The 22571-nt window shown below is 41.3% G+C and overlaps 1 protein-coding gene across 1 annotated transcript in view; it reads right to left on the bottom strand.

Annotated features, from left to right (window-relative positions):
• FANCC (FA complementation group C) overlaps positions 1-22571 on the bottom strand; it is a 305107-nt gene that overhangs the window by 182217 nt on the left and 100319 nt on the right. Inside the window, exons 2-3 of the mRNA XM_003407365.4 lie at positions 8180-8420; positions 6497-6581 (exon numbers count right to left, since the gene is read on the bottom strand). Of these exons, the coding sequence (XP_003407413.1) occupies positions 6497-6581; positions 8180-8344 (250 nt within the window). The 5' untranslated portion in view covers positions 8345-8420. The remainder of the gene's footprint in view (positions 1-6496; positions 6582-8179; positions 8421-22571) is intronic.

Raw genomic sequence — 22571 nt, 5'->3', positions numbered from 1 at the left:
AGGGTCACTATGGGTCAGAATTGACTCAATGGCAATGGATTTGGTTTTTTGGGTTAGTTGCCTCTACTCTAAAAATGAGCTCACAACTAAGTTGTTGTTAGGTGCCGTCAAGTTGGTTCCGACCCAGAGTGACCCTATGTACAAGAGAATGAAACGCTGCCCGGTACCACAATCGTTGTTTGAGCTTGTTGCAGCCACTGTGTCAATCCATCTTGCTGAGGATCTTTCCTCTTTTTCGCTGACCCTCTACTTAACCAAGCATGATGTCCTTCTCCAGGGGCTGATCCATCCTGATTACACGTCCAAAGTATGTGAGACGTAGTCTCGCCATCCTTGCTTCCAAGGAGCATTCAGGTTATGCTTCTTCCAAGACAGGTTTGTTTGTTCTTTTAGCAATCTATGGTATAGTCAATATTCTTCACCAACACCACAATTTAAAGGCATCAGTTCTTCTTTGGTCTTCATTATTTATTGTCCAGCTTTTACTTGCATATGAGGCAACTGAAAACACCATGGCGTGGGTCAGGTGCATCTTAGTCTTCAAGGAGACATCTCTGATTTCTAAAATTTTAAAGTGGTCTTTTGCAGCAGATTAACCCAAGGCAATTCATCATTTGATTTCTTGACTGATACTTCCATGAGTATTGATTGTGGATCCAAGTAAAATGAAATCCTTGACAACTTCAGTCTTTTCTCTGTTTATCATGATGTTGCTTATTGGTCCAGTTGTGAGGACTTTCATTTTATGTTGTGCTGTAATTCACACCGAAAGCTGTGGTCTTTCATCTTCACCAGTAACTGCTTCAAGTGCTCTTCACTTTCAGCAAGCCAGGTTGTGCCATCTGCATAACACAGGTTGTTAATGAATCTTCCTCCAATCCTGATACTCCATTCTTCTTCATATAGTCCATTACTTGCTCAGGATATAGACTGAATAAGTATGGTGAAAGGATACTACCCTGAGGCACGTCTTTCCTGACTTTAAACCACGCAGTATGCCTTTGTTCTGTTTGAAAGACTGTCTCTTGATCTATGTACAGATTCCTCAAGAGCACAATTAAGTGTTTTGGAATTCCCATTCTTCACAATGTTATCCATAATTTGTTATGATCCACAGAGTCAAATGCCTTTGCATAGTCAATAAAACAGAGGTAAACATTTTTCTGGTGTTCTCTGTTTTCAGTAAAGATTCGTCTGACATCAACAATGATAGACCTGGTTCCACGTCCTCTTCTGAATCCAGCTTGAATTTCTGGTACTTCCCTGTTGATGTACTGCTGCAGCCACTTTTAAATAACCTTCAGCAAAGTTGTACTAGTGTGTGATATTAATGACATTGATAATTTCCACATTCAGTTGGATCACCATTCTTTGGAAAAGGCGTAAATATGGATCTCTTCCAGTCAGTTGGCCAGGTAGCTGTCTTCCAAATTTCTTGGCATAGATGAGTGAGCACTTCCAGCACTGCATTCATTTGTGGAAACATCTCAACTGATATTCCGTCAATTCCTGAAGCCTTGTTTTTCACCAATGCCTTCAGTGCAGCTTGGAGTTCTCACTATCGGTTCCTGATCACATGCTACCTCTTGAAATGGTTGAATGTCAACCAATTGTTTTTGGTATAGTGACTCTCTGTATTCTTTCCATCTTCTTTTGATGTTTCCTGAGTTGTTTAATATTTTCCAGTAGAATCCTTCCAGTAGAATCCTTCCAGTAGAATCCTTCAATATTGTAACTTAAGGCTTGAATTTTTTCTTCCATTCTGTCAGCTTGAGAAATGCCAAGTGTGTTCTGCCCTTTTGGTTTTCTAACTCCAGGTGTTTGCACATGTCATCATAATAATTTGCTTTGTCTTCTCAAGCCATCCTTTGAAATCTTCTGTTCAGCTCTTTTATTTCACCATTTCTTCCATTTCCTTTAGCTACTAGACACTCAAGAGCAAGTTTTAGAGTCTCTTCTGACATCTATCTTGGTCTTTTCTTTCTTTCTTGTCTTTTTAATGATCTCTTACTTTCTTCACGTATGATGTGTTTGAGGTCATTTCAGAATTCATTTGGTTTTCGGTCATTAGGGTTCAATGTGTCAAATCTATTCTTAAGATGGCTTCTAAATTCAGGGGGGATATACTCAAGGACGTATTTTGGCTCTCGTGGACTTGTTTTAATTTTCTTCAGCTTTAACTTAAACTTACGTATGAGCAACTGATGGTCTGTTTCGCAGCTGGCCTCTGGCCTTGTTCTGACTGATTATATCGAGCTTTTCCATTGTCTCTTTCCACAGAATATACAGTCAATTTGATTCCTGTGTATTTCACCTGGTGAGGTTCACAAGTACAGTCACCATTTAAGTTGTTGAAAAAAAGTATTTAGAATGAATAAGTTGTTAGTCTTGCAAAATTCTATCACGTGATCTCCAGCACTGTTTCAATCACCAAGACCATATTTTCCAGCTACCAATCTTTCTTCTTTGTTTCCAACTTTTGCATTCCAATTACCAGTAGTTATCAATGCATCTGATTGCACATATGATCAATTTCAGACTGTAGAAGTTGGTAAAAATTTTCAACTTCATCTTTCTCCTTAGTGGCTGGTGCATAAATTTGAATAACAGTTGTATTAACTGGTTTTCCTTGTAGGTATATGGATATTATCCTATTGCTGACAGCATTGTACTTCAGGATAGATCTTAAAATGTTCTTTTTGACAATGAAGGCAATGCCATTCCTCTTCAAGCTGTCATTCCCAGCATAGCAGACCATATGATTGTCGGATTCAAAATGGTCAACAGCAGTTCACTTCAGCTCACTAATGCCTAGGATATTGCTGTTTATATGTTCCATTTCATATTTGACAATTTCCAATTTTCTTAGATTCATACTTTGTACATTCCAGGTTCCAATTTTTAACAGATGTTTGCAGCTGTTTCTTCTAATTTAGAGTTGTGCCACATCAGCAAATGAAAGTCTTGAAAGCTTGACTCCATCCACGTCATTAAGGTTGACTCTATTTTGAGGAGGCGGGTCAACCCCAGTAGTATTTTGAAGGCCTTCCAACCCGAGGTAAGTGTAAGCGTATGCACATATACTCATGTACATAAAATGTATTTCTGGCCAAAGATGTTTTAGAAAATCCAGCCTGGGTAAAGTACATAAACTTACAACAAGTAAGTGTGGCCCTGGTGGGCAAAGGCAGCAATGGTTTACTAGCTTTGATATTTTACTTATTTATTTTTTATTATGCTTTAGGTGAAAGTTAACAGAGCAAATTAGTTTCTCATTCAACAATTAATACACATATTGTTTTGTGACACTGGTTGCCAACCCTGTGATGTGTCAACATTCTCCCCTTTTCTACCCTAGGTTCCCTGTTTTCATTCGTCCAGTTTCTTTGTTCCTTCCAGCCTTCTCGACTTTGCTTTTAAGCTGGTGTACCCATTTCAGCCTTGTATACATGATTAAACTATGAAGCATGTACCTCATGTGTGTTATTGTTTGCCCTACAGACCTGTCTAATCTTTGCGTGAAGGGTGAACCTTGGGAGAAAGTTCAGTACTGAGTTAAAAGGGTGTCCGAGGGCCATACTGTTGTGGTAGCTTTGCCATTTTAGATCAAGGACTGTAAAAAAGGTGAGCGGGCAGGGAGAAGAAGAGTCAGCTCAAGGAAGGAAGAAGAAGAGGCATAAATGGAGATAAAGAACAGCAGACGGGGTGGGGGGAGCAAGCTTGCATGTATGCGGTATACCCATGTATGTGCGCTCACAGACCAAATGTGCGTGTTGTCTCTTCCCCACAGAGTTCATATCTCTTATGATGATTTATACCAGGCTAAACCAAACCCAGTGCTGTCGAGTCCATTCCGACTCATAGCGACCCTATAGGACAGAGTAGAACTGCCCCACAGAGTTTCCAAGGAGCGCCTGGCAGATTCGAACTACTGATCCTTTGATTAGTAGCCGTAGCACTTAACCACTATGCCACCACGGCTTCCAAAAAAACCCACTGCTGTAGAGTCGATTCTGACTCATAGTGACCCTATAGGACACAATGGAACTGCCCCATAGGGTTTCCAAGGAGCAGCTGGTGGAGTCGAGCTGCCAACCTTTTGGTTAGCAGTCAATCTCTTAACCACTGTGCCACCAAGGCTCTAGTTATGCCAGGCTAGAACAGGGGAATGGTACAATTCTTTAAAATAGCAAAGGGGAATATTCATTTTATTTTTGGTTCAAATGTCATTATATTATTTGATAAGTCTTGTATTAGTCATTTTATTAATGAACAGAGAGCAGACGAGTTGTGGAATGACATCAAACATGAAGAAAACAAGGGGTCATTAAAAGACAGGAAAGAAAGAAAAGACCAAAATGGATGTCAGGAGAGACTCCGAAACATGCTCTTGAACGTCCAGTAGCTAAAGCAAAAGGAAGAAATGATGCAGTAGAACAGTTGAACAGAAGATTTCAAAGGGTCGCTCAAGAAGACAAAATAAAGTATTATAATGACATGTGCAAAGAGCTGGAGATAGAAAACCAAAAGGGAAAAATACACTCGGTATTTCTCAAGCTGAAAGAACTAAAGAAAAAATTCAAGCCTTGAATTGTAATATCGAAGGATTCTATGGGGAAAATATTAAACAACTCAGGAAGCATCAAAAGAAGATGTAGGTCATCGAAATGGAGGAAGACCCTCAATAAGATGGGCTGACACAGTGGCTGCAACAATGGGCTTAAGCATAACAACGATTGTGAGGATGGCGCAGGACCAGGCAGTGTTTTGTTCTATTGTACGTAGGGTCACTATGAGTCGGAATCAACTTGACGGCACCTAGCAACAACAAGTCTTTTGTTTTTAAAAATCTGTAAAGTATTACATTGGCTAACAATATACTCAATTCAAGACAACAAATCCCAACTGTTCACCTTCAAATGTACCTTGTACACCATACGCTAGGCCCTAGGACAAGAAAGGGAACTATAGCCACGGGTTCTGCTGTGGAGAGACCTTCAATCTTCCAGGGCATCAGGCAAGCAAACCAACAATTATTAGACAGTGTAATAAGGGCTAGAATAGCAGGAGACATGGGAAGCCATGGAAACACTAAGAGAAGTTCTTAATTCAGCCCCAGTAGGGCTATTTTAGGTCCTTGGATGGTACAAATGGTTTGCTCTCAGCTATTAACCTGAAAGATGGTTGTTCGAACCCACCCAATGGTGCCATGGAAGAAAGGCCTAGCGATCTGCTCCTGTAAAGATTACAGCCAAGAAAACCCTATGGAATTCAGGTCTACTCTGTGACAAATGGGGTCACCATGAGTTGGAATCGACTCTATAGCATCGTGTTTGGTTTTGGGTTGAGAGCTATTTCAAAGATGGTTTAAGAGGACAAAAGATAAGAACAGAGTTCCACCAGCACAACTAGAGGGTGCCCGGCTACCACCACCACTGCCTGCTCTGACAGGGACTACAATAGAGAGTCTTGGAACAAAATGTAGAACAAAATTCTAACTCCAAAAAAATAAGAGACCAGAGTTACTGGTATGATAGAGACTGGAGAAATCCCAGGAGTATGGCCCCCAGACACCCTTATACCTCAGTAATGCAGTCACTCTTGAGGTTCACCCTTCAGCCAAAGATTAGACAGGCTCATAAAACAAACAATAATACATGTAGCTCAACCATGTATATGAGACTAAATGGGCACATCAGCCAAGGGGCAAGGACAAGAAGGGGACAGGAGAGCTGGACGAATGCAAACGGGAAACCCAAGGCCAAGAAAGTGACAGTGACACATCACGGGGTTGGAAACCAATGTCACAAAACAATAGGTGTTTTAACTGCTTAATGAGAAACTAAAAAAAAAGAACAGAGTTGCAGGGAAAAGGAATCCCATGTCAGAGTCCCTAACATCCTGTGCCTTCTGGCCTTGCTAATACCTGGCTACAATGTATGCGTGTATCTATGAAAGAATAAATAGGAAATGAGGCTGCACAGGTAGGCAGGTTAGTGAAGACACACTCCCCCAAAGTATCCTAAAATTCCTCTTAATCTTGTGTAAAACCAAAGCATCACCCCCAAATAATGGCAGAGTCATGGCAGGATTCAGACTTTGGGAAATGAGTGTACAACATGGGAAAGAGTATATGAGTTAATATGACAATGCAAGACAAAGAAATAAAACTCGGTATCATTTGTATAACCATTTTACACTGAATCAAAAACAAAGTTATGAAAGTGATTATGGACAAAAATGGATATTTAAGGCATTCTCTAAGTTTCTGCCCTCTAATACAAGGAGTCCTAATTTCCTATATTCCTGTGTGTGTACGTTTACCTATGCACACATATTTATGGACAAGAATAAAGGATGCCATCTCTGAAATGCAAAAATGAATACATCTGATAAGCTGTTCCATGAAAAATAGAAAGATTTAAATTTAAAACTCTGCATTTTTTTAAACAATGAAAAGATTGGTGTTTTTAGAGGATACACTTTGGGCTCTTACCATATGCCAAGATAAAAGGATTCCAGCAAGTTCTTGCCAACAGTTGACCAATGGTGGGGAATCTTTCAATGATTGTATTAGAATCCTGTAAAAGAAAATTACATTTTGCTCAGTAAAAGGACACTTATGCAATTGAGAAAGACTGAACTGACACAGTATGTTGAAGGGACGTGAATGCTTCTTCGTTAGCATATATTTTATGTTAAAAAAGATTAAAAGAGATCTTTAGGTAAGTAATTCCAATAAAATTTAACAAGCAACCGTTATATAGCATCCTTAAACCAGGTCATGAAAACTAGGTAAAATGAATTACGTTACAAAATTAACTTTATTTCACTTATACTTAACATAAGTCAGGAAAGGCCACCATATTTAAAAATAGCAAAGCCTGCATGCTAGTAAAGAAACATTATTAGTGACTAAAAACTACTCCTATACCTTCACCCTAAGCTTTTATTCTAAAATAATAACACAGGTTCCTAATTCAGCTGCAGTAGGGTTATTTCAAAGAAGATTTAAAAAGAACTCTGGAACTTGTAAAAAGAAAAACAGTCAAAGCATGAAGATATACATCTCCGTTTATTACTGTTGTGATTGCTATATGCTAAATGACATCATACCCAGTCTACAGCAACCTAAAACCAGAGATAAAAAAAAAAGATCAGCCAAATGGAAAACAGCTTAAGATTAAAAAATACACATGCTCTTGTACAACCGTTTTCCCACCTCTTTACTTTCTATGCGAGCTTAAAAACAAGACCAAGCTGAAATAATGTGCAGGAAGCCGAAATAACGGCCATTTCTTTATTGAGGTTGCAGCAAAAAATTCCTCACATTTGTCTCAGCATCAAGGCTGGCCCGAGACTTTCTGGGACCACATTAAGGTCAAGTTACAATTTTAAAAATCAGCATTGGTTCTTCACACAGATTGTATCGCTCCTTTTAGTTCCCAAGGACATACGACCTCATTATCAACAGGAATTACTCTTCCAATCTCCTACTTGCTTCTTTGACTAAGGGAAGAAAAGCATAATGTAAGAATACATTAGATGACAACTTTGCTTTTCATTTCGAAATTTTTTAAAAAGTATAAAATCTTCATAACATAAAAGCATATGCTAACTCATAAAAACTACCTACTGCAGTTATGACAAAAATAAGAAATCTTATGTCAAAAATAAAGCAAATTTTGAAAACATATAAAAATAATGAAGACACTCAAAATCAGTATTTATCAGAAGAGACTACTTGAAATATTTACAAGAGATTTCCACATGGACCATCTTTTAGTGCAGCCTACTTCAGAACACGGTTGAAGAAAGGGTGAACACGTCAGCAAACTCTTCAATACGTAAGGGATGCAAAGGGCTTGAAAAGAAACCCATTTGTTACCTGACAGTAAGTGTCAAAATTTTGATTAATTAAAAACATTTTGATTGGTCAGGACATCTCACATGGCAATATAATCAAGAAGAAAAGACTGAGGCCATAATAAATCAGAGACTCTGTAAACCACTTCTTCTCTGCATTACCTACAGCTGTGCCCTCAATGTCTCTTAGCCAGCAATCCATTAGGTTGACACCTCAAGTCCCTGGCCATGGATAACACCCTGGCTTGGGGAAATCTGGGTGAAGAGTCCTTGAGGACGAGAAATAATTTCATTCTTTTGGTCAGCTACTTACCATCTCTTTCAAAGCTTCATACATCCGCCTCAGGAACTTCTGGAACTGAGGCAAGTGAACACAGGTGTCTTCCTGGGTTTCCATAGTGGAGGCCTGGTCCCATAGAGAAAGCTTCCGCATCCAAAACTGATACTCGGAAGAAAGGTCTACTGAATCTTGAGCCATTGCAAAAGGAGGGAAAAGGTGGAGTACCTTCACACTGGCCTGCCGAACACTGAGGGAAACCACGCACAAGTCAGATCTGCAAGAAAGGGGAAAAAGGAAGCATTTCTAAAAGGATCTTTCATCAGTGTCTTCATGATCCACTGATGAGTGAAAAGGAATTACGAGGGACTAAAACAGCAAGGCTTCTGTGCAGGAGTCATCACCAAATTACTTTGAAATGTGTCACCCAGCTGTAGCTCTGATTTTTACCATCTGAACTTTTTCATCATGAGTAATATTATTAGACTAAAATAATTATACCTCCACAGGCACATGATAATTATGCACAAAAAGCACAGCTGATAATAGTTTATATTTTCTTTTTGAGATTGATCTATTTTTAAATGCTGTAAATATGAAGTTAATTTGAGTATTTTAAAGGAGCGGGAAATCAAAAACATAAATGGGTGTTTCTGTGCCTAAGAAATGTGTTTGAAGTTCTTATGTTTTATATGCATTTCAGGCTTCTCATTTAGGTGTAAAAAAACAATCTCCATGCATTACTGTCTAATGAATTTTCTTCCCAGTTTCTCTTAATTTCTTAGGAAAAAAAGTAAAATAATTCATTCCACGTGCATGAATTTGAAAAATCTGCTTAATTTAATTAGACTTCCTTTTATGTGCCTGATCTAAGTTCATCTACAAGAAGAAACCGTATTTTAGTAAAACACGATAAACTCCAATTATTGACACAGTCCTAAGTGACAGAAAATAATAACTCATCAACTTGACTTACTATACCTGAAGTCATGTTAAAAAGAATATAGAGTTACACAGCTAGTCTGTCTGCAGTAGCAGTACCAGTCGTCATGAAGTCAATTCCAACTCAGGGTGACCCCATGTGTGTCAGAGTAGAACTGTGCTCCACAGGGTTTTCAATGGCTGATATTTTGGAAGCAGATCACCAGGCCTGTCTTCCGAGGCACCTCTGGGTAGACTCCAACCTCCAGTCTTTCAGTTAGTAGCCAAACATGTTAACAATTTGCAGTTAGGGAAATAAACTCCAGATGCCTCCCAGCCCTCCCGCTGCTCGAGGCACCCCCCCCCCCACACCCCTACCCCACAGGCATTCAATACAGAGAAGGGAGGGGAGCTTCTCAAACAGGTGTGGGCTTTTATAGTCTCAAACTTTCTTGGGGAAAGGATGACTCTCAGTACCTCATTTCAAAGGGCTACTCTGCAAGTGGTAAACAAAGTAAGTTTAAGTCCTTGGCAGCACTAATTCACAAGATGAAATGCTACCAATTAAATATCAAAAAAAAAATCAGCAAAGTGGGTTCTTATTACTAAACAGGAAAGCAGGAAGAAATTTAAAGAGATTACACAATTTGGCTGCAGTGCAAAAACATCTACATCAGGAAGATGAACGATTTAAAATGAGACTTAAAAATTTACTGTTTTGAAAAGGATCTTGTTAAAATGAAGAAAAAAAAAGAGTTTAATAATGAAGGCAATTCAGGCATACTGTCAGGACAGGACATCAGACCCCAAACTCTAGGGTTGTTCCCAATTCCTCCCTTTCTCTCACCATCCCCTGCATCACCAACATCTGTCAGTTCTACCCCCAAAATATACATAAATTGATTTGATTACGTTCACTTCCCACCTGCACTGCTGCCACTCCCCCATCGCCACTCTACAGCGTCACACTAGTCCTCTACCAGGTCTGGCCTGCCCCCTTCCAGTTCATTCCATGGCACTCTTCTGCCTAAAACATCCTTCATTTGGCTTCCTTGGAGAGATACCCAAACACCCTGTAGAATAAAACCCAAGCTCCTCACTGGAGTTTCTAAGGCTCCAGCACACCCTTTAATCTCACTTCATTTCCTCCCTCCCCGGTCACCACGATCCAGTCTGTTCCATGAACACACCAAACCCTACCTGCTTCCAGGCCTTTCCGCGGATTCCTTCACAGCTCTTACATCAATAATCGTTGTTGTCAGCTGCCATTGAGTTGGCCCCCGATTCATGGTGACCCCGTGCACAACAGAACAAAGCATTGCCCAGTCCTGCATCTTTGCCATGATTGGCTGCTGATCAGACCATTGTGATTCATAGGGTTTCCACTAGCTGATTTTTGGAAATCAATTCTTCTTATTCTGTCTTAGTCTGCAAGCTCCACTGAAACCTGTTCAGCATCATAGCAACACACAAGCCTGTGCTGACAGACGGCTGGTGGCTGTACACGAGGTGCAGCGGCCAGGAATCTAACCCAGGTCTCCCACGTGCAAAGCGAGAATTCTACCATTTATTTGCTCGCTTAGTTATGGCTTCTTTTACTGGAATGTAAATTCCCTGTCTTCCTAGAACTCAGCACATGCACATTCAATACCGAATGCAAAAGTTAATAATTCACTGGTATTTTTCAAAGTATAGGTCTAGGCTAAATGCCATAAAATGATTTACTAAATAAAGCAATTTAAATTTCAAAAACTAATCCCTCCAAAAAAAGAAAATGTAAAACGTATCATGATGTTATTTATGTGATATTTAAGTATTAGTATCCCATTTTATATAATAATAATAATAATAAAAGCTTATACATACAGATGCTTACTAGGTTCCTGACATTATAATAAGTTTTTTTTTTTGCATATTAACTCATTTAATCCTCACAGCAACCCTATGAAATGGGTACTCTTATTATGCCCATTTTGTAGATTTGCTCAAGGTCAGGGAACTGAGCGCTAGTAGAGAGCAGAGGTAGGATTGTGGGATCTGAACCTAGAGAATCTGGCTCTAAAGTCTGTGCCCTTAAACAAAGAAATTGAAGAAATGGATTGATTAATTTCTTATATATTGCACATGGTACTACATGCAGGGCAGTTTAGATATTTGGGAACCATAAATTTAAAAATTTTTTGATGAAAGTAAGAAATAAGTAACATTATTTTATTATAACAAAATTATAAACAATTTATTGCTTAGCAGTGGAAACACATCTGATTGTTTTAAATGGACCCAGCTTGAGGCACAAGACAGTGCCGTGGGCCTCAGGGTGTAGAAACTAGTGGTGTCTCGGTTGTGATGGAAGCAGTGTTGGTGAGATGCTGAACACCCTGCAACGCATTAGACAGCAGTTCACAGTGAAGAAAGGTTGTCCTCCAAATGCCAATGATACCAAAAAAACAAACCAACTCCACTGCCATCAAGTCAAATTCCAACTCATAGCCACCCTACAGAAAAGAGTAGAACTGTACCATAAGGATTCCAAATCTTTAGGAAGGCAGACTGTCACATCGTTCTCATACAAAGACGCTGGCAGGTGCAAACCATTGACCTTTTGGTTAGCAGCCAAGTGCTTAACCACTGCGCCACTAGGGCTCCTCTCCCAATGACGTCACTGGTGAGAAACACTGATTTAATCTGACCACTCAGGAATGGGGATCTGTTGGTTTTATCTGTTGTGATGGTTTAGGTTATGTGTCAACATAGATGGGCCATGATTCTCAGGGGTTTAGCAGTTATATAATGATGTAGTTTGGCACTTACATAATGGTATAGTTTGGCAGTTAAGTAATGATGTAATTTAGCAATTACATAATGATGTAGTCATTCTCCATAATGTGATGTGGTGATCAGCCAGTCAGTTGAAAGGGGAGTTTCTATGAAGGTGTGGCCTGCATCCAATATATATGTAGACTTTATGGCAAAGCTTGCTTGCTTGCTCGGGACCCTGCACCTGGCTCATCATCATCTGACTTCTGGTTCTTGAGCCAGCAGACTGCCATATTGCCTGCCAATCTTAGGATAGTCAGCCTCTGCAGCCTGTGAGCTAGTGGCCTGCTGTCTGACTTGCTGATCTTGGATTCGTCAGTCCCTGTAGATACTTGAGTCAGGAGACGCCTCCAGCCTGACAACTGACCATGGACTTCGGAATTGCCAGCCTCTACAATTGTGCGAACCACTTCCTTGAGATAAATCCCCCTCTCTCTCTCTCTATATATATATATAAATAGACACACATATACATGTTGTTAGGTGCCATCAAGTTGGTTACGACTCATGGCAACCCTATGTACAACAGAACAAACCATTACCTGGTCCTGTACCATCCTCACAATTGTTGTTATGTTTGAGCCCACTGTTGCAACCACTCTGTCAATCTATCTCGTTGAGGGTCTTCCTCTTTTACCCTCATCCTCTACTATACCAGTATGATGTCCTTCTCCAGGGATTGGTCCCTCCTGATAACATGTGTAAACTACAGGAGATGAAGTCTTACCATCCTTGCTTCCAAGGAGCACTGTGGCTGTATTTCTTCCAAGACAGACTTGCTCATTCTTCTGGAAGTCCATGGTCTATTCAATATTCTTTACCATCACCACAATTCAAAGGAGTCTTAGCTCAGGATCATCTCACCAGTGGGTCCCGAATCCACCCTGTAGTGATCTCCCCAGTCCCAGAATGCATAATTGGAATAGATATACTTAGCAACCACAGAACCGTAACACTGGACCCATGACAAGTGGAGAAAGGGCAAATATGGTAGGAAAAGTCAAATGGAAGCCATTAGAACTGCCTCTACCTAGGAGAATACTAAGCCAAAAGCATAACTGCATTTCAGGAGGGACTGCAGGGATTACTACCATTATCAGGTACTTAAAGATGCAAGGGTGGTGATTTCCACCACACCCCCATTCAACTCACCTATGTGGCCTGTGAAAAAAACAGATAGATCTTGGAGAATGATAGTGAATTATTGCAAACTTAACCAGGTGGTAACTCCAATTGCAGCTGCTGTTCCAGGCAGTATCATTGCTTGAGCAAATTAATACATTTCCAAGTACCTGGTATGCAGCTATTTATCTGGCTAATGCTTTTTTCTTGAATCCAGTTTTGAAGGAACACCAGAAGCAGTCTGCCCTCAGCCGGCAAGGCCAGCAATACACCTTCACTGTCCTACCCCAACAGTATATCATCTCTCTAGCCCTATGTCATAATTTATTCCACAGGGACCTTGATCACCTTTTCTCTTCCACAAGACATCACACTTGTCTATGGCACTGAGGACATTATGCTAATTGCACCTAGTAAGGAAAAAGTGTCAATGACTCTATTCTAGACTTATTGGTAAAACACTTGGGTGCTAGGGGTTGGGAAATCAATCCCACAAAAATTCAGGCACCTTCCACTTCACTGAAATTTCTAGGGGTTCAGTGGTGTGGGGTATATCAAGAAACTCCTAAAGTGAAGGATAAGTAATTGCATCTGGCCCCTCCCACAACTAAAAAGGAGGCACAGCACCTGGTTGGTCTCTTTGGATTTGGGAGGCAACATATCCCTCATTTGGGTGTGCTATACCAGCCTATTTATCAAGTGACTCAAAAAGCTGCTACTTTTGAGTGGGGCCCAGACCAAGAGAAGGCTCTGCAATAGGTTCAGGCTGCAATGCAAGCTGTGCTACCCCTTCAGCCATAAGATCTGGATGATGCAATGGTCCTTAAAGTGTCAGTGACAGATAGAGATGCTGTTTGGAGTCTTTGGCAGGCCCCTATTCATGAATCACAGCACAGACCCTCAGTATTTTGGAACAAAGCCCTACCATCCTCTGCAGATATCTACTCTCCTTTTGAGAAATGGCTTTGGCTTGTTACTGGGTCTTAGTAGAGACTGAATGCTTAACTATCAGCCACCAAGTCACCATGTGGCCTAAGCTGCCCATCATGAACTAGGTGTTGTCTGACCCAAAGAGCCATAAAGCCGGACATGCATAGTAGCACTTCATCATTAAATGGATGTGGTATACACGAGATCAGACTCATGCACAATCTGAAGACACGAGTATTAAAAAAAAAAAAAAATGCTGCATGACAAAGTGGCCCAAATGCCCATGGTCTCCACTCCTGTCACATTGCCTGCCCTCTCCCAGTCTGCACCTGTGGCCTCATGAGGAGTTCCTTATGATCAGCTGACTGAGGAAGAGAAAACTTGTGCCAGGTTTACAGATGGTTCTGTGCAATATGCAGGCACCACTTGAAAGTGGACAGCGGCAGCAATTCAGCCCCTTTCTATGACCTCCCTGAAGGGCACTGATGAAGGAAAATTCTTCCAGTAGGCAGAATTTCGAGCAGTACGCCTGGCTGTTCACTTTGCTTGGAAATGTCCAGATGTGCGATTATATACTGATTATATACTGATTCATTGGCTGGATGGTCAAGGACTTGGAAGGTACATTATTGATAAATTGGTGACAAGGAGGTACGGGGAAGGAGTATGTGGATAGACCTCTCTGAATGGGCCAAACTAGTGAAAATATTTGTGTCTCATGTGAATGCTCATCAAAGGGTGACCTCAGCAGAGGAGGATTTTAACAATCAAATGGATAGGATGACACGTTCTGTGGAAACCAATCATCCTCCTTCCCTAGCTACTCCCATTATTGCCCAATGGGCTCATTAACAAAGTGGCCATGGTGGCAGGGATGGAGGTTATGCATGGGGTCAGCAACATGGTCTTCCACTCATCAAGGCAAACGGGTACAGCCACTGCTGAGTGTCCAATCTGCCAGCAGCAGAGATCAACAGTGAGTGTCCAATATGGCACCATTCCTTGAGGTGATCAGCTAGCAACCTGTTGGCAGGTTGGTTACTTTGGACGGTTCCATCATAGAAAGGGCAGCTTTTCATTCTTACTAAAATAGACATCAGCTCTGGATATGAATTTGCCTTCCCTCCACACAATGCTCCACTTAAACTACCATCTGTGGACTCACAGAATGCCTTATCCACTATTATGGTATTCCACACAGCATTGCCTCAGATCAAGGGATTCACTTCACAGCAAATGATGTATGGCAATGGGCCCATGCTCATGGAATTCATTGATTTTATCATGTTCCCTATCATCCTGAAGCAGCTGGCTTGAAAGAATAATGAAATGGCCTTCTAAAGACACAATTATGGTGCCAGATAGTTTGCAACAACTTTGCAGAGTTGGGGCACTGTTCTCCCAAAGGTCGTATATGTTCTAAACCAGCATCCAATATATGGTGCTGTTTCATCCATAGCCAAGATTCATGGTTCCAGAAATCAAAGGGTAGAGATCAGAGTGGTACCACTCACTGTTAGCCCTAGTGACCCACTCACAAAATTTTGCTTCTTGTTACTGCAACTCTATTCTATGCGGGTCTAGAGGTCTTAGTTCCAAAGGGAGGAATGCTCCCAAGAGGAGACACAACACAGATTCCATCGAACCGAAAGTTAAGAATGCTCCCCAGCCACTTTGGGCCCCTCACACCTCTGGATCAACAGGCAAATAAGGGAGTTACCATATTGGCTGGTGTAACTGATCCTGACTACTGGGAGGAAATCAGATTGATGATGCACAAGTGAGGTAAAAAAAGGTATGTCTGGAATACAAGGGATCCCTTAGGGTGTCTCTTAGTACTACCATGCCCTGTGATTAAAGTCAATGGAGAACTATAGCAACCCAATTCTGATATGACTACTAATAGCCCAATTCCTTCAGAAATGGAGATTTGGGTCACCCTACCAGGCAAAAAACCACAACCAGCTGAAGTGCTTGCTGAGAATAAAGGGAATACAGAATGGGTGGTGGAAGAAGACCGTTCTAAATACCAGTTATAAGCATTTGACCAGTTGTAGAAACAAAGGCTGTAACTGTTATGAGTATTTCTTCTCGTATGTGGGCATGAAATATTTTTGTTTTCTTCACTTATAAAATGAAAGATGTAAACGGGGCTACTGTGTTTTCAGTTGTATGCATGTTAGTCGTATCATGTTAGGCACAAGTATGGCTTTGCAATTGTCTTTATTTAGAAAGTGTATGGTTTAAGGAGATGTGTACAAGTGCCAAGTTGACATGGGGTGGACTGTGATGATTAAGTTTCTATGTCAACTTGGCTGGGCCACGATTCTCAGAGATTTAGCAGTTATGGAATATTGTAATTTGGCAGTTATGTAATGATGTAGTCATCCACCCTGATGTGATCTGATGTAATCAGCCAATCAATTCTAAGGGGACTTTCTTCAGGGCTCTGCCCTGTATCCAACATATATATATATATGAATGTTCTGGTGAAGCTCGCTAGCTTACTCTGGATCCTGCATCTGGCTCATTATCATCTGACCTTCAGTTCTTGGGACTTGAGCCAGAGGCCTGCCATACTACCTGCTGATCTTGGGATTTGTCAGCCTCTACAACCTGTGAGCCAGCAATGCCATCTTACCTGCCAATATTGGTGTTCATCAGCCTCTGCGGCCTGCCATCTTACCTGCCAATCTTGGATTCTTTAGCCTCTGCAGCCCGTGAGCCAGCAGCCTGCCATCTGACCTGCTTACCTTGGGTACACCAGCCCCTGTAGCTACATGAGTCAAGGAGAACCCTCCAGCCTGACGCCTGCCCATAGACTTCGGACTTGCCTGCCTCTACAACCACAGGAACCATTGTGTGTGTGTGTGTGTGTGTACATACACTTTACTGGTTTTGATTTTCTAGAGAACGCAGCCTAAGCCTAGCACTTTTCCTTCTTTTGGTTACCAAAAAAAAAAAACCCATTGCCATCTAGTTGATTCCCACTCATAGCATCCCTACAGGACAGAGTAGAGCTGCCCTGAAGAGTTTCCAAGAAGTGCCTGGTGGATTTGAATTGCTGACCTTTTGGTTAGCAGCCGTAGCTCTTAACCACTAAGCAACCAGGGTTTGGGTTCCAACACCTTACTTTTCCTAGGGGAAAGAACCTCTCCTCCATTCCACGGAGTCTTGATGGCTCTGTTAATCAAAGTGCCTTGTGCCATCAGCCAAGGGATGGGATGATGACTCAAGTTAGCCAAATCAGACTCCTGCTGGGAATGTGAGTATTGAGGAGACTGACACAAGAGTGGAACTAAGTCACTCAAAGACTCTCTTAGTCTAGCTCCCTGGAGTTACTCTAGTTCATGTCCTTAACAAAGTATGGTTTTTCAGCTCTGATTCTGTCAGCTACCCAAGATCCTTCCAATAAATTTTTTTTTTCTTAAATTAACCACTGTTGTTGAATTTGAACCTCCAACCTGTCAGCTAGTACTCAAACGCTTTGTGCCACCCAAGAACTCCAATGACATCGCCAAAAACAATCAAACCTACTGCCATCAAATTGATTCCAACGCATTGCGACCCTATAGGGTTTCCAAGGCTGTAAATCTCTATGGAAACAGACAGTCACATCTTTCTCCCACGGAGCCACTGATGGTTTCGAACTGCCAACCTTTTGGTTACCAGTCCGGCACTTTAACCACTGCACCACCAGGGCTCCTTACATAAACAACTGTTGACTCCAACTCAAGTTGCACTTTCAGATGTGGTCTCCTTACTGGAGCAACTTAACACCACTGTTGGCATCCAGAATACAGTTAAGAAGCTGGTAAATGTACTTCTCTATGGGGATAAACAAAGGACGGAGGACACCGCAGTGGTCTACTATACTAAAGATATCAGACTGACAGAATCTGGGGAGTGGGAAGATACAGGTGCCTTAGACACGTTCCACATAGTGGGATATAAATCCCATGAACACATAGGGCCTGCTACTTCAGTAAGTTTCTTGGGATCTAATGGTCCAGTCATGTCAGAATATCCCCTTTAACATGAGGATACACAAGAAACTGGTATCGGTGGTTGCCTCCAGTGAGGAGGTCTGGGCGGCTAGATTATATACGTAGGAAACGAATTCAGTATTCAGTGTACACCTTTTGTACCTTTTCAATTTAATGCCAGGTATACCTATTATTAGAACCCTGGTGGCACACTGGTTAAGAGCTCAGCTGCTAACCAAAACGTTGGCAGTTCAAATCCACCAGCTGCTTCTTGGAAACTCTATGGGGCAGTTCTGCTCTGTCCTATATGGTCGCTATGAGTCAGAATCAACTTGACAGCAATGAGTTTTTTGGTTTATGTTCATTACTTACTCAAAATCAATAATTAAATAAAAACAAAAATAAAATGAATGATAACCGCTACATCTTGCAACTACTAAGACGCAAACCGCTTGGCTGATCTCTCTGGGACTCTGAATGCAACACACACTACATGGAATTTTCAACCATTTATCTGCTTCTACCCATTTGCCTAGTAATGAAAATATCTGTGTGGGGCCGAGAACAAGAGTCATTGCTGGTCCAGGCTGAAGTACCACTGTAGCTCATATAACCCAGCAGAGCCAATGCTGTGTAGAGTGTGTGGGCAGGTCAGCATTCTGGATGGAGCCCCTGGCAGGCCTTAGGAACTGGGCTCATCTGCCAAGCCACGAAGCTGGGTGTGCCCCTCAGCACTCTATCATCAAATACAAATTATAAACCCATTTGGTCAAAATGCATAAATGAGGCTTTGGAACGCCATCTGTATTTCTTTGCTTGTTATGTCATATAATTGTAAAGATTCCCTTCTCTTTAGTTTTCCCTTCTCCTACAGAGCCCTGGTGGTCCAGTGGTTAAGAACACAGCTGATAACCAAAAGGTGGGCAATTTAAACACACCAGATGCTCCCTGGAAACCCTACGGGCAGTTCTTCTCTGACCTACAGGGTCACTATGAGTCGGAATTGACTCGACAACAATTGTTTATTATTATTATTGTATTTATAGAGTATACTATTAGTAAATAAATTTTCTATTTAGTCTCTAATTTATAAAATATAACAGAGATGGAAAGAGGAACTGATATTATGCAGGCTCCTGGACTTGAAGGCTAGATGCATTAAATGGGTATTACTTTGGATTATCTCCCTTTTTGAAGGAGGGGAGAACTAAATTACATTAGTTGTAAGTATTTTTAGAATGCTGTGCAGGGAAAGCAGCTAGGTTTGAATGTCCTGGGCAGCCACAACGTGAAAAGTAGTACATATCTGTCATTTCTGCCCACCTAGCATCCCTTTCTTATTCTTTCGATATATGCTTCCCACTTCTGTTTTGAATGCCTGCCCTTCTTCCTTTCCATAGGGTCTTGGTGGGACTATGGCTCCGGGTGTGCCCCCTTAGAAGTGTGGGGGTTATGGAAGCCTAACAGATAGAACTAACTGCTAGAAAACACACTATATATAAAATAAAGCTCATGCTTATTGTCTGATGCCACACAAAAACTGCAGACTTTCACCAAATAAGGACAGTACATTATGATTTAAAAAAAAAAAACCCTTGCCACCACGTTGATCCCAACCGGTAGCAACCCTATAGGACAGAGTAGAACTGCCCCATAGGGTTTCCAAGGGACGCCTGGTGGATTTAAACGACCAACCTTTCAGTTAGCAGTTGTAGCTCTTAACCACTAAGCCACCAAAACACAAGCGATGTGATACGAATGAAATTTGTTTCTTTTTTATCACTGAATATGTTTAAATATTTTTTTCAAAGTAGAGAAAACAATACAATGAATATCCATGTGCTGAAATTTTTCCATTTTTAGAGCAAATCACGTCAGATCACTTTATCCCAAATACTTTTGTGAATCTTTTTTTAATAAAGATTTTAAAAAAGAAAAAAACAAAACCTCTTTCACATCCAATAGAATCATCAGCAATATCATCTATGTTCAATCCTCTCGAAAATCTCCCTTTACATTTGGTTTGTTCATATTAGGATCCAAACAAGATCCACACGTTGTATATGGTCAGTGACCATAGTTCTCTTAAGTCTCCTTAAACCTGTAACAATTACTCCTCTTTTTTTTTTTTTAACTTTTTTATAACATTTATCCACAGGAGAAACCAAGGCATTTGACCTAGAAAACTTCCCACACTTCTGCATTTGGCTGACTGACTGCATCTCTGTGGTGTTGTTGAACATGTTTTGCTATAAACCAAAAAAAAAAAAAAACCAAACAGGTTGCCGTAGAGATGATTCCAACTCACAGTGACCCTATATACCCCCATATTATTGTTGTTGTTAGGTGCCTTCAAGTCAGTTCCGACTCATAGCAACCTTACAGGACAGAGTATAAGTGCCCCATAGGATTTCCAAGGAGCGGCTGGCAGATTTGAACTGCTAACCTTGTGGTTAGCAGCCGAGCTCTTAATCACTACATCACCAGGGCTCCTATATCCCCCATACTTCTTGCAAACTGTTAGATCAACAGGCTTGAGTAGATTCAGGTTTAATGATTTTGTAAGAACACTTTATTCATGGTGTTGTATACTTTAAATGAGATCAGAAGGTACATAATGTCAGGCTGTCCCACATTTCATAACGGCGAAATTGATCAGTGGACCCAGGTATTGTCAACCTAATCCACCCTAATTCAGGTCCTATGAGCCCTGGTGGTGCAGTCGTTATGCACTTGGCTGCTAAGTGAAGGGCTGGTGGTTCGAACCCACCAGCTGCTCCATGGAAGAAAGACATGGCAGTCTGCTTCCGTAAAGATTCACATCCTTGGAAACTCTGTGGGGCAGTCTTACTCTGTCCTGTAGGGTCGCTGTGAGTCAGCTTCAATTTGACAGCAACAGGCTACTCCACCCATTAAAAGGTTTACCATCAACCTTTTCCCTAATGGTCTTAGGACCCACTGATGATCGTTTTGATCCAATTTAAAAAAAAAACTAGTTACCCTGGAGTTGACTCTGATTTACGTGTCAGAGTAGAACTGTGCTCCACAGGGAGCACACAATTTTCAAAAGTAGATCGCCAGGCCTTTCTGGATGAACTCAAACTACCAATCTTTGGCTCAACAGCATGTTAACCGTATGCGCCAGTGGTTCAGATGCATCAAAAACAAAACAAAAAACTCATTACTGTTGAGTTGATTCCAACTTGTGGTGACACTATACGTGTAGGGTAGAACTGCAATCCATAAGGTTTACAAGACTGTGGCCTTTCAGCAGCAGATGGCCAGGTCTTCTTCTGAGGCACGTCTTGGTGGGTTTGAATCACCAACCTTTAGGTTAGTAATCGAATGCTTAACCATTTGGGCCACCCTAGTTGCAAAAATAGTAATTTCCTAATTTTATCCATTCTCGTATTTTTATGGTGCTTCTTGATGCATGGAAACCCTGGTGGCGTAGTGGTTAAGTGCTACGGCTGCTAATCATAAGGGTCGGCAGTTCGAATCTGCCAGGCGCTCCTCGGAAACTCTATGGGGCAGTTCTACCCTGTCCTATAGGGTCCCTATGAGTCGGAATCGACTTGACGGCACTGGGTTTGATTTTGGTTTTGGTTCTTGATGCATGGGAAGTTTTAATTTCATGTGGTCAGATTAACAATCTTCTCCTTTGGAAGAGACCTTCAATTATGCGAGATTGCCAAAAGTTCTAATAGCTTCTCTGTCATTTAGGAGCAGCCTTCAGCCCATGCCCTCTTCCAGACTCTTGGTCTCTCACTGCTTGCCAAGAAAAGGCAGGTGCCCTGCGGGGTAGGGCTGGAGCCTAGTGTGCCCACTTTTCCACTTCCCTTCACTCCAGGACTTAGCCTGAGTCCTATGCACTTTTACAGTTCTCTAACATCTTCAAAAGATATATGTTCTGGCTCTTAATTAAGTTAATTAAGGTTAACTAAGATGGGTAGAAGTAAACCAATCTCCAGTACAGAATATACTTAATGTAAACACATTTAGTTAAAATGGCGTCTATTTCAGTCCTACTTCAGAAAATGGTGGACTATATAATCGAGGCCAACTTACCCACTGAAATGTTAAAAGGCTATATAGGAAATACTAAAAGATACTTCAAAAATAATCAAAGACTAAAAAAGACAGTATAGAATTTTCAGACAAGACCATGACACTTAGGGCTGCACAGGCCTAGGGAGGCAGTCACTGATCCTGAAGAGGTGGTTAAAAGGCTACGCAGCTCTGTTGACAGCCTTGCTAATCAGGTAAAAGCAGGAGGCCAGGTCTTCCAAGGTGAGGTCGTGGTAAATCACCCTGCACTTTGAGTCGGCCCATAAAGCTGCACTCTGAGAAGAGAGATGCCCCAGAAGAGAATCAGCCTGCATATAGACCAGAGCCTGACTATGGGACTCAAACCGAGTTATGGAGATCCCAGCTTGCTAGTGCTGCCAGGTGCCTGGAAGATGCAAACAAAAATCCTCTCTGGAGGAATGTAACACCATCCTAGGTTTCAAATTATTTTTAAAAATCATTTTCAATACAAGTTAAAAAAAACATATAATCAAGACAACCAAGCATACAAGAAGAAAAAAGCACATGAACAAGAACCCAAAAACAGTGGACAAGAACATAGAAACCACAAGTGAGAGGCATTC

Source organism: Loxodonta africana, chromosome 9 (assembly GCF_030014295.1).
Source record: "Loxodonta africana isolate mLoxAfr1 chromosome 9, mLoxAfr1.hap2, whole genome shotgun sequence".
Lineage (NCBI taxonomy): Eukaryota > Metazoa > Chordata > Mammalia > Proboscidea > Elephantidae > Loxodonta > Loxodonta africana.
Note: the sequence above shows the minus strand (reverse complement) of the source record. Positions and strands in the feature narration are given on the sequence as shown.